At 39.8% G+C, this 13553-nt stretch overlaps 1 protein-coding gene across 4 annotated transcripts in view; it reads right to left on the bottom strand.

The window, feature by feature from the left end:
* The window catches only part of AP3B2 (adaptor related protein complex 3 subunit beta 2), a 182880-nt gene that overhangs the window by 52996 nt on the left and 116331 nt on the right, over positions 1 to 13553 (bottom strand). For 2 of the 4 annotated variants that reach the window (XM_073579566.1, XM_073579564.1), the window contains exons 16-18: positions 12589 to 12775; positions 7959 to 8089; positions 6110 to 6221 (exon numbers count right to left, since the gene is read on the bottom strand). In XM_073579566.1, the coding sequence (XP_073435667.1) occupies positions 6110 to 6221; positions 7959 to 8089; positions 12589 to 12775 (430 nt within the window). The remainder of the gene's footprint in view (positions 1 to 6109; positions 6222 to 7958; positions 8090 to 12588; positions 12776 to 13553) is intronic. The other 2 variants (XM_073579567.1, XM_073579565.1) reach the window with 1 other exon arrangement.

Here is a 13553-nt window from a genome sequence, read left to right on the forward strand (position 1 = left end):
GATAGTCTGTGTGCTACCCGGCTTTCATTCTTTTTGGTACAGATAAGATATGGATAGACAGAGATGGATAAATGGATAGATAGAGCAGATTTCTAATCTGCTTTTGCTATTGAAAACATTATCTATGAGCTCAAAAACCTTTCAGGTGATGTGGTTTTTAAAAAGCCTGATCTGCTTTTGCAGCTGAAAAACGTAGCCTCAAAAAATGCAGGAAAAACGCTGTGTGTGAATGTAGCCTTAGATCAGGAATAGAACAGCCATTTATAGGACATTTCATAACTTTCCCAAATTCCTGTGAAAAAATATTCAGCACATTCTGCATTGAATTACTGTACCTAATTTATTATATATTTTAGGAGTCGGAGTCGGTCCATTTTATACCGACTCCAATTCCACCAAAATGAGCTCCAACTCCACAGCCCTGGTTTTTCAAGATCTTGAAAAAGACCTCGGATCGAAATGCGTAGATCTTTGTACTGATGCAATGTTGCCAGACATTATGTGCCTGAAAATGTTTTTACATTATTCTTTGGAATAAAAATTGTTTTAAACCGCTATCTGACATCACATTTGAAGTCACTCTGAGGGGTCTATATGAATGAAAATACCCAAAAATGAAACCATTCTAAAAACTGTTTATTAACCCTTCAGGTACTTCACATGAATTTTTGGATTGTGGAAGGAAAAAAAAATTTTTATTTTTTTTTTTTACTTTCACAAGAGTAACAGGAGAAAATAGACCATACATTTTGTTGTGTAATTTCTCCTGAGCATGCCGATACCCCATATATAGACGAAATCTACTGTTTGGGCGCACGGCAGGGCTCGGAAGGGAAGGAGCACCATTTGACTTTTTGAATGTTAAATATGCTGGAATAATTAGCGGCCGCCATGTCATGTTTGGTGAGCCCCTGATGTGCCTAAACAGTGGAAACCCCCAACAAGTGACACCATTTTGGAAACTAGACCCCTTAGGGAAATTATCTAGATGTGTATTGAGCATCTTGAACCCACAGGTGCTTCACAGAAGTTTATAACGTTAAGCTGTGAAAATAAAAAATAAAAAAAATAAAAAAAAATCACATTTTTCCCACAAAAAATGCTGCACTTATTTGAGTATGCCATTTACAGTGGCAGAGCCCCTGAAGTCCCAGAACAGCAGAACTACCTATAACTGACCCCATTTTACCAATTAAACATCTCAATTAATTAATCTAGGGGTGCAGTGATTATATTGACACCATAAACTTTTATACCATTGGGCAGTGAAGATAAAATAATTTACATTTTTACCACCAAGATTGTGTGTTAGCCCCAAGTTTTACATTTTCACAATTTCTGCCAAATGTAGAAATACCCCATCTGTGGCTGTACAGTACTACTTTGCCATACGGAGTGACTCGGGAGGGTCGGAGCGCAGATTTTCCTAGACTAGTTTGTGGATTCCATATAAAGAGCCCCTAAGTGCTAGAAAAGCAGAATCCCCCTCAAGTGACCCCATTTTGGAAATTATAACCCTTTGGGAATTTATCTACAGATGTAGTGATGATTTTGACTCCATGGGTGTTTTCCAGAAACAAGCAACAATGGATGTTGCTGAATGAAAATTGCAAACTGCCATTGTAGTGACCAGTACGCTGTAGTGACCAGTACGATGTAGTGACCAGTACGTTATAGTCACCAGTTTGTTATACACAACTCATGCTTCTAGAGACATGCTAACATCACTACAGAAATGCCAAACATGTGGGCGCTATATGTTGTTTAGGCACACTGGGGCTCAGAAGGGAGGGGGCATTTGGATTTGGGAAGCACAGAATTTGCTGAATCTCTTTTGATGGGTGAGGAGCTATTTCACTTTTCCATAGTCTTTGTACTACCAGTAACGTGGAAGCCCCCTATATTTCCTTTAACAGATGACAGATCTGAGTGAGGGTTTACTTTTTTTGTGGATTGCGTTGAAGCTTTTATTGGGAACATTTTATAAATGTTTTGAATCACAGTTATCTGGCGCTCTACGCTGACCGTTTACTTTGTGGTTTCCATCTAAATCTCTGAGTGATGTGATTCCGATGAAACCCCCGATGTATCCCATTCACTATAATGAGGCAGCAAAGTTACTCTGGACTCCATCTGGTCTCTGTTTAGCGGTGTCCTTCTTTTCAGAAGTGCACAAAACTGTGCCACTTTTATACAATCTTAAAAAGACGGACGCCACCGTATCGCATGTCAGACGGGATCCACATTGCCTCCATCTGCCTCATTATAGGGAATCTTCAGCCAGAGGTTCTGTCTGAATCACGTATTTTAGAGATTTACACAGAAACCTGTGTTAGGCCGGGGTCACACTGTCGAGGAATACGGACGAGTGAGAGGTGTTAAAAGCACGCATTACACACGGACAAATTATTCTCTATGGGTTTGCTCCCAACAGCCGTATATTTCTCGTCCGTATTCTACGGTCCATGCCAATTGCAGCATGCTGCGATTGTCAGCGTACTACGCCCGTAGTACGCCAATGAAAGTCTATGGGTGCGCTAAAAATACGCATTACACACGGACCACACATGTGACTTGCGAGAAATACGCACCCGGTGTCTTTTAGAAAAGCCGGCAATTCAGTGCGCTATACAGTAAACTCACACTGACATGTTTAATAAAAAAACGAAAGAATATATATATATATATATATATATATGTATTCTATATATATATACACACATACATGTCATTGCGACAAACATATATATATATATTTATATTTCAGAGAGTTCTTCATAGCAGAATAGCCGCTAATTAAATTGCCGGCTTCTATCAAATCATTCCCCAACCCGACATGAAATGACACATGGTTTACATTCAGTAAAGCATTTCATTTCATGTTTTTTAATATGTCCCTGACTAATAATTAGATGAGGGTTTGTGTGCAAAATTTGGGAGTTGTAGTTGTTATTTTAAGGGGTTAATTCGTTGTTAAAAATATGCGTGGGCTTCCCATTGCCCTATAGTGGTGGCGAGTGGGTTAATCTAACAAAGGGTTAATGTCACCATTCGATTGTAAGGTGACATTAACCCTTTGTTAGATTAACCCATTCGCCACCGCTACAGGGCAATGGGAAGCCCACACATTTTTTTTAACAACGAATTAACCCATTAAAATAACAACTACAACTCCAAAATTTTGCACACAAACCCTCATCTAATTATTAGTCAGGGACATATTAAAAAACATGAAATGACATGCTTTACTGAATGTAAACCATGTGTCATTTCATGTCTGGTTGGGGAATGATTTGATAGAAGCCGGCAATTTAATTAGCGGCTATTCTGCTATGAAGAACTCTGTGAAATATAAATATATATATATATATATATATATATATATATAAATCCAACAATGTAGACCAGCTCACTCCTGTGAACCACCTGGAACCTCAGCTGACCTGGTTAACTCCGTTGTGCCCGGATCTGGATGTAGGAGTCCATCCATACAAATGTGAACAACGACAAAGCAAAGTCCAGCAATAACGTGAGCAATCCAGGATGCTGTTAAAAAACTTTTTCTTTTTATTCATAAATCCATTAAAATGCAATGGTCCAAGCAGTTCAAAACAGCAATAATGCAGGAAAGTCGTGCAGATAGGACTACGCGTTTCAGCGGTAGAACCCGCCTTCTTCACGGTCCAGAATCAGGACCGTGTTTTGAACTGCTTGGACCATTGCATTTTAATGGATTTATGAATAAAAAGAAAAAGTTTTTTAACAGCATCCTGGATTGCTCACGTTATTGCTGGACTTTGCTTTGTCGTTGTTCACACATATATATATATATATATATATATATATGCATTCTATGTGTCTATATCTATTATTTAGTTTCTGTTAGAAACCCTGTCATAGGGCTCCATTATATGTCCATTTTGCAAGGCGGCGAGAAAATCTCGCCATACGGATTGCATACGGATGCCATACGGATTACATACGGATGCAGACATGCGCAAAATACGCAACCACACCTTGCTTATGGATGTCATACGGAGCACTATTTAGGGGTCATTCATCCGTATTACGCATGTAAACTACGGACCGTATTTTGCGTTGGCTAGTGTGACCCCGGCCTAAGCGCTCAACACAGAGCGCAGGATAAATGTGTGCCGAGCCTTACAGCGATCTTTGGGAGGCAGAATGAAAAAATTAACAGCATGTGAAGAATTGGTTTTGTTTATTTTTTATGCCATTCCTCGTGCGGTATAAGTGATTATGCGACTTTATTCTTTGGTTCGGTGCGATTACAATGATACCAGATTTATATCGTTTTTTTATGCTTGGCTGCTGTCACACACTAAAAGACGCTTTTTATTGAGAAAACTAGTTTTTGCATCACCATATTTTGAAAGCTATAATTTTTTTACATTTCGGGCGACAGAGCCATGTGAGGGCTTGTTATTTTGTGGGATGAGCTCACGTTTCTATTGGTACCATTTTCGGGCACATGACATCTTTTGATCGCTTTCTATTCCGATTTTTATGAGGGAGACAGAATGAACAAAAACCAGCAATTCAGGAATTGCTTTTTTTTAATACCGTTCCGCGTGTGGTAAAATAGGTAAGGCAGCTTTATTCTTCGGGTCAGTACTATTACAGCGATACCTCATTTATATAGTTTTTTATGTTTTGGCTCTTTTAAACAATGAAAACTATTTTACAGAAAAAAATAATTACTTTTGCATCGCTTTATTCTGAGAGCTATAACTTTTTTATTTTTCTGCTTATGGAGTCGTATGGTGGCTTATTTTTTGCGGGACAAGATGGTGTTTCAGTGGTACAATTTTTGTTTACATAGGTCTTTTTGGTCTCGTTTTATTGCAATTTTTGTTCGATAGTATGATGATAAAGCATTGTTTTTTGCCTTATTTTTTATTCATTTTTTTATGGTGTTCACTGAATGGGTTAACTAGTTTTAAAAGTTTTATAGAGCAGGTTGTTATGGATGCGGCGATACCAAATATTTGTACTTTTATTGTTTTTTATCTACTTAAATAAATGTATTTATTGGAAAAATATGCATTTTTTTTAATTTATTTAGGAATTTTAAAAAATATATTTTTACTCTTCATAATATTTTTTTACCTTTAGACATTGTCTCACGATGGGACATCACTATATAATGTCAGATCGCTGATCTGACACTGCACTGCAGAATATCAGATCAGGATCTGACAGGCAGGGAAGGAGGCATGCCTGCTCTCAGCAGGCGCTCACGAGCTACACCTCCCTGCAGGACCCTGTGGCCATCTTGGAGCCGGGGGTTTCCATGGAAACCACCAGAACAACGTGATTGCATCGCTGTGCGATGCTTCTCTATGCCGCTGTCACTACTGACAACGGCATCAGAGGGGGTTAAATGCCCACGATCGGTGTTAGCACCAATTGTGGGCATTGCTGCAGGGTGTCAGCTGTCACATACAGTTGACAAACGCATGCGATCGCCACGGTACTAGTACAGTGAAGGTTGTGAAAGGGTTAAAGAAGAAAAAAATACAGATACAAAAAGGGTTGACATGCACTACTGCAAAGAAAATAGACCTTATTAGTAATATTCAGCTGCTCAATTTTCTTTGGCAACAGTTTCATGTGTGATTAAAATTAGCAATAACAGTGTTGCCTTTTAAAAGGGAATCATTCACTAGGTTTTTGCTACTGAATCTGAGAGCAATATGATGTAGGGCAGATACCCTGATTCCAGCAGTGCATGGATCAGCTTGCTGCAGTTTTTATAAAATCATTGTTTTATTAGCAGGAGATTATCACTAATGGACTAAACCTGCCGTCATGAAGTCATCCTCCTTCATGAGCTCTGTATAACCCTATCAATAATTGGCAGTGTACACAGAAAGCTGCCAATCAGTGGTGTGGGCAGGGTTATACAGAGCTCAGCATTTAGAGTACTGGCTGACCTGCAGCAGATAAAACTGTAATTTTATGGAAAATACAACACACAGCCCAGGAAGTGACACATCACTAGAGTCAAGGTCTCTGCCCTTGTCATGCTGCTTTCACATGGGGTAGCACACACCTATTGACAGATTCCCATTAACTAGTCTCTTACCACTGTCTGCAGACTCCGTTGGTCCCGATTCCCCTTCTGAATCAGAATAGAATGGTTTTTCCTCCCTCTCTTTCCTCTTCTCTCTGCTTGGGCATTTAGTCCATTCAGGTACCTAGAAGAGTGAATTGAATTACTATATGCAAAGAAAGGTGAAGTACAAATCACATTCCAAATCAGACAACATTCCTATAAAATACAAATAACGGAATAACGCTGGAAAGAAAAATAAATGAAAGGAAAAAATATATATAAATGCTAGTTCGGCAAAAACTGTTTCCACTGAATTATAACATGTCATGCCCCAATTCCTAGATGTATATGCATGGTCGGGATGCAGTACTTCAATGCAGCAAGAAGTGACTAGTGACGACCAGGCACCTCTGAAAAACAAAAAGGAGAGGCCTGACAAACTGGCATTTGGAAAACGTGTCTTCCATGCTGTTTGAGGTCCTGGGAGACATATTTTTGCCAGCAAATCCTTTGAAAACGTAATATCTATGGACACCTTTGAATTGCAAGTAATGGTATCGATAAAGAAAATGTGATGAGAGATTGCTGAAAATGGAGTTTCTGTCTGTTCTCTATCCTGCATTGATCTGTTGCCCCAGTGCCATTATAAACTGTGACTTCTAGATTAATTTCACTAAAGAGTATCAGGGTGCTAGTATTAGGCCACATGCACACATTGAGTATTTGGTGAGTTTTTTACCCCAGTATTTGTAAGCCAAAAACAGGAGTGGGTGAAAATTGCAGATGGGGTGCAAATGTTTCTATTATGCTTTTCCTCTGACCATTCCACTCCTGGTTTTGGCTTACAAATACTAGGGTAAAAAAATCACCAAATACTCAATGTGTGCACATGGCCTTACAGTGATAAGCATGTTATTAATGACCGGCATTTCTGCAGCAATTAGCCACAGGGTAGAACAAGGTACAGAAAAATCTATTACAAAAGGAGAGAAGATTGATGGTAGGCTATAAGTGCAATTCAACAGTTAAGATAATGAAAAACAATTGTTGCAATATGCAATTTGAATTAAGCTGGGAAAGATGCCATAAGCAGGAAGGACGGGTGCAGTGTAAGGCTGCATACACACGCTGCGCAACTGCATGCGACCAAAATCTCTGCCCATCAGCAGGGACGAATAGGTGCAAAAGTCTGCAGGTAGCACCTGAGTGTGAATGCCAACTCTTGCACTTATTGGTAGCCGCGGGTGAGTAGGAGTGTTGGTCATATGTAGCAGCCGCACCGTGGGATCCCAGCCTATGGCTACAATCAGCAATAGGGGCACACAGCATTGAACAGCAGGCTGACATCCATGCATTCTAGGTCTGATTTCACATTGAGGTAAGTCAGTTACTAAGGAAAAAAGAGGTAAATTCATTGGTAGGATCTTGACGTTGCCCTGAACCATATCGGGGACACGTTTATCACGTTTGTGAATACCGCCTTAGGTAGTGAGGGGAGAATATAGGTCACAGCACACAGAAAGAGTAGTCTAAGTGGAGAAAAGGCCACACTAAATCACACACAAGTGACACCTCTTTCCACTCCCCCAGCAGGCTGATGTTACACTCCGTGGGCTCAGTGTCCTCCTCTTCCTGAATATAAGGGAAGATACTTGATTTATAATATGTTACATTATCAAATCCAAAATTACCCTTTACTACAGACTGCATTGATGGATGAAAACTGAAAGGACAGCCTGAATGTATAGCCCAGAGCAGCAAAACAGAGCGAGCAGTCAGAACGGGACAGATATCTATGCGGGATAAAAAGCAGGAGTGCACTGCAGGGGGATAGCGGTGGGCTTTGCCTACATCCCTATATACTCAGGTTAGCACGCACAGCTTCTTTCACCTCCACGTTGCGCACAGATGGATCGGGAGCCTCATCTGGCCAATCTGGTAACTCCTGATACCCAACAGCTTTGGCATTCAACAAGTGAGAAAGCGAGCCCAACTGAAAGTGATCCCGATCTGTGTGCAGGAGAGAAACAGATTATTCCTTTTATAATGACGAGCCCTCTGACGAACTATTACACATTCAATATCCTTATTATTTATAAAAATCACATTCCAAAGAGCGGCACAGTGATGAGCATTTTCTAGGACATGCTGCAATTTTTTCAAACTGTTTTTAAGGGGTACACTGGCAAATGAAATGTATCCTGTGTGCATAGAATAGAGGATAAGTTACTGATCGCTAGGCATCCCACACAGATCTCGACTCTGAATACATGAAGGTGCCCATGCTCCACCTCCACTCCATATGTTGTCTATGGGACTGCCAGAGAAAGCCAAGTACAACACTTGACTATTTTTGGCAGTACCATTGATAGTAAATGGAATGGATCTACACAGCCCAGTTCTCAATATTGAAGGAGGTCCCAGAAGTCAGACCACCAGTGATCAGCAAGTTATCCCCTATCAAATAAGAAGACAACTTATAAATATGGCACAAAACTTTAAACTCACAAGCATTCCCTTTTACAGCTACTATGCAGATAATAAAAAATATAGTACTAAAACATTTGATTCAACAGATCATGTAGATAAAGGGAATTTCTTATGTATTTAATTGTAGTTTAATCTAGGTTTAATTTTAGTAATGAAATGTGTTTGTTCTTTCAATGATAATTTTTTATTTTTTTTTAATTCGTTTATTAAACTCCAAACAAGAAAAGGATATAATGTACAACATACATATTTGCCTGTGGTTGTGAACACTGTACAGAGCATATATATTACCGTCTCTTTGTTGAATACTAAACAAGGATTAAACACTCTTATTAATATACGAGTGATCTATGCATAATCCAACAAGCATATATAATGAACACTAGGCTATACATTATGAGCATGTGCATCAATCATATCTCACAGGCCTTTATTATATCATTCTTATAACACAGATTGATTAATTATGGGTTTCTAAACTAAACTACAACTACGTCAACTATCTATTAATTCGCAGCCTACTACCTTGCACTATATAGTCTCACATGCTATGTCTCCATTTTACAAAGTGAGATGTGAAGCATTCCACTTCTCCCAGATTTTTTCAAATTTACCCGGGCATCCCCTGTTCTGATATAATGTGCGTTCGTATGGGACAATCGTATTTACCAAATCAATCCAAGTTCTAAGAGAAGGACATGAATTCCCCATCCACTGTAATGCCAATACTTTCCGTGCCAGAAACAGTGTCTCACGTAGAAAGATCCCAACATGGTGACCCCAAATCTCCTCCTCCCATACCCCAAACAAGCAGACCAGTGGTTCAAGAGGGACAGGAGTTTGCACCAGTGATGACAAGAGTAACGTCACCTCTTTCCAGTACTGTAGGGTAATGGGGCATTGCCACATCATGTGAATAAAATCCGCATCCGGTGAGTGACATCGCAAGCATTCTGATGATTGGAATCGACCCATCCTGAAAAGTCGTATCGGAGTCAAGTATGATTGGTTTATTATATACAACTGTATCATTCTATTATTAATAGATGGCGATACTCCGATCAGAGACTCCAGGATCTCTTCCCACTCCTCTCCCTGCGTATTAGGGATGAGTCTTTCCCACTTCCCTTTAACAGAGCTTATAGCAGATTCTGTTCCCACTGACAGCATGTACGTATATAAAGAGGAGATAAGGCCCTGGGGACCCTGTGAATTAAGTATTCCTATCAATGGTAAGGACGAAATGGCACGGCCCACTCCCACACACCTCATGTGCTACTGAAGAGCAGATCTTAGTTGCAAATAGCGGAAAAATTGAGATCTCGGAACCTCATGTCTAGCCTGTATCAGCTCAAAAGACATTAAGGTCCCGTGATCATACAAGTTTCCTAACAAGGAGACATCATGTTGAGTCCAAAAATCAGTGGATGGGTGACTTAGTAATACTGAAAAATATGCATTTTCCCATAGGTGCATTTCAGCTATAATGTCCCTATATCCAATCACTTTTTTAATTTGCCTCCATACTAATCGTGCCAGACGGAGCAGGGGCAGTAAACGAGGGACACCAGGTCTCTCCAACTCCAGGAAACCCAGTGGACAATCAGTTCTTGCAGCGTGAAGCAAGTGACTTTCAGAATTAGGAAGATAATTACCCGGCATCCATTTACTTAAGGCTTTAGCCTGCCCAGCCAAATAATATAAGAAGAAATCTGGCAGCGCCGCCCCACCTCTCTTTTTAGGCCTCTGCAGAGTGGACAACTTAAGTTTAGGTCTGGTTTTCCCCCATATAAATGACGTGACCTGGGAATTAAGGTTCACAAAAAAGGACTTGGGTACCGTTACGGCACTATGCTGAAGGGAATAGCTAAGTTTGGGAAGTAATATCATTTTAATTAGGTTAATATGTCCGGCCACAGACAGCGGTAATTTGTTCCTGGTTGCAAATTTAACTTTGACCAGTTCCAACAGTGGGCAAATATTAAGTTGTAAGTCGAGCGTGCTGTTTTGGGATACATGAACCCCCAGGTATTTAAAGCTAGATACAATAGTCAACGAGGAGAGAGCCTCTAGTTGGGACATCGGGGTATGGGACAGGGGTAACAAGGCAGACTTTTCTCAATTTATATATAAGCCCGAATATTTACTAAATCCATCTATGGCGGCAATCACTTGAGGCAAAGTTTCCTCCGCCTCGTCCATAAATATCACCATGTCATCTGCGTATAAACCTATAGTATCTACCCAACCCGATATATCTATACCTTTAATGCCAGGGGAAGACCTTATGCGTATTGCCAGTGCTTCAATCGCAAGGGCAAAGAGGGCCGGGGAAAGGGGGCACCCCTGACGGGTCCCCTTATGTTTTCAATGTTAATTTTGTATTGTACTTTTTATTACATTTCTAAACCCCTTCCTCCTAAGGCAGTGTTATGGGAGGCAGAGCAGTGTGGAGTGCATGCTTTGTGAAAGCTGTCATAAATGAAAATCAATCTACAGAAATAGGTCATTGGCCATGTTCACTTGCAGCATTTTTGCAACATTATTTTCTGCAGCCAAAACCTGCTGTATTGGCAGTAAAAAGAGTTCAAAACACAAATTTTGCTGTATATTTGCAGCCTTTTTTGCTGTTTTGGTGCAGATTATATGTGTGATTTGTCTACACTACATGTTTACTTAACTGAAAAAAAATGCACTGGAGTATAAGTTGGTATGCATGCAAAATAGGAGCATGTTCACACTGGCCATTAAACAGACAAAACCCAAGACAGAAACAAAATGAACATATACCCTGCTGTAAGTAAAAGCAATAGTTCATATAAATAACATTGGGTACTTAGTAAACACCGTTTTTGATTAAAAAAAAAAGCATAAAAGCCATCCCAACAGCATCAAGGTGAACTACAATCAGGAAGGTCCTAGCCTCCAGAAACCTTACCAAGCTTCCCATTTGCTGAGTATCCATTCAGGACCCGGTCGTACTATGCCCTTATTCACATTGACGTCATTTTCACACATGATTTTCATACTATATTTTAGGACCATCCTGATTTGGGTACACCTTGATGCTGGTGGGATGGCTTTTTAAAAATAAAAAATGGTGTTTACAAAGTACCCAGTGTTACTTATATGCATTATTGCTTTCACTTATTTACAGTACTTACAGCAGGGTTTATGTTCACTTAGTTTCTGTCTTGGGTGTTTACAATACATGTTTAATAAAGTTAGTTTGAATCACCAAAAATGTGTGAAAAAGGAGTGAAAACACCACTGCCAAAATGCTGAAAATATTGATTTAAAAGACGCAATACTCAAATTCAGTTAGGAAAAGCATAACATTTCTGAAATCTCATAAGTTTTGCCGGCAATATAAAAGATACGGTAGCTTCTTTTGAGCAGAAAAAAACGCAGTTAAAGCTTTGCGTGTGAAATATAGCCATAGACTACAACAGTCTCCAGAAAGCCCCTTCCCAAGGAACCAGGGGATATGCATACATAGTTTTATCTATATGTAAAGTGTTACTATCCTGGCTTTCTAGGCCTCAACCATACTACCGATCTTTCATCGATTCCCCCACCTTCTATTTAGAACTATATGACTCTTCTCATTCTGTCTCAGTCCACACGGCAAAGCTGACAAGTGAGCTATTAAACATAAATCACATCATCCTGATGTGTATGCCCCAATGTTAAAAAATACAGTATGTTTATAATAAAATCTTGATTTCAATAATATGTTATTTCTTGACGATACATTCTATTTAGAAAAATTGATTCTGTGTGTCCATCCTAAATTGCACGTACACTTTTTACTGTAGGCTGAATAGATTCCCCAAAAAAAAATATTCATAATGTATTTATTATGTAATCAACTCTGTAGAATTATTTTTAGCAGCAAAGGATTGGTGGTCTACTGCTGGAACTCATTATGGCACTCTGGTGGTAGGGGGGTGACCATATACAAATTATAATTCTTGCTCTTATATTTACATCTAATAAGTTAAAAGTGGAAATAATACCTTTAAATGGAGACTCCAAAATAGGTGCAGGTTTTTGAGCCAGAAAGAGCTTCTTGGCATGCTTGCTAAGTGCTCCGCTTTTTTCAGTGGGTACAATCAACTGGCGAATGAATCTTGTTCTGTCTCTGATGTCATAGTTTTGGTCATACTTGGCCAGATTCAGAACATACTGAGTGAGAAGCTTTGTCTAAGAACACAGATGATGGGGATAATACTTTAATAGAGACAAACACCAGCATGATAATACGCTACTAGTTTCAAACACAAAGGCCCTGATTCATTGACGCTTTTATACCAGAAACTGGCCCAAAATGCTTTGAAAACTCACAACATTTTTGGACAAGCAGGAGTTGCTCATTTTCACGCCAGTTTGAAGCAGCTACATCAAAATGGACAGAACTGGAGAGAAGCCAAGGCAGGATGAGAAGAGGCTATGCTGGTCTGCTAAATTCAGCATCGTTGCTTCTCACACTAGAAATGCTACTCTAGTCCCCAACTAAAGTAACATTATTTGTGAGTCACATGCCACAGAAAAAATGCACCAAATTCATTAAGTGGCATGTGCCAACAAGTGCTTCATTAAAACTGGCATGTGCAATGCCAATCTTAATGAATCTGCCCCATAGACTGGAAACATGGAGAAAATGTCTGTTTATACCCAATAAAGTTTCATACGCAGTGCTTCTCAAACTGGTTTCTGGGATGTGGTCTCAGAATTCACCATAGAAAGAAGAAACTTTATTGCCAGTCTTACAGTAGCAGTTTCCCTTCTCTTAGGGTCCCGTTACACTAAACAACGCACCAGCGATCCCGACAATGATACGACCTGGTCAGGATTGCTGGTGCATCGCTACATGATCACTGGTGAGCTCTCAAACAGGCAGACTCACCAGCGATCAGGACCAGCGAGGATGCTGGTAACCAGGGTAAATAGCGGGTAACTAAGCGCGCGCGTCCCTTAGTTA

This window comes from Dendrobates tinctorius, unplaced genomic scaffold, assembly GCF_039654945.1.
Source record: "Dendrobates tinctorius isolate UK_male_01 unplaced genomic scaffold, ASM3965494v1 ptg000062l, whole genome shotgun sequence".
Classification (NCBI taxonomy): Eukaryota; Metazoa; Chordata; class Amphibia; order Anura; family Dendrobatidae; genus Dendrobates; species Dendrobates tinctorius.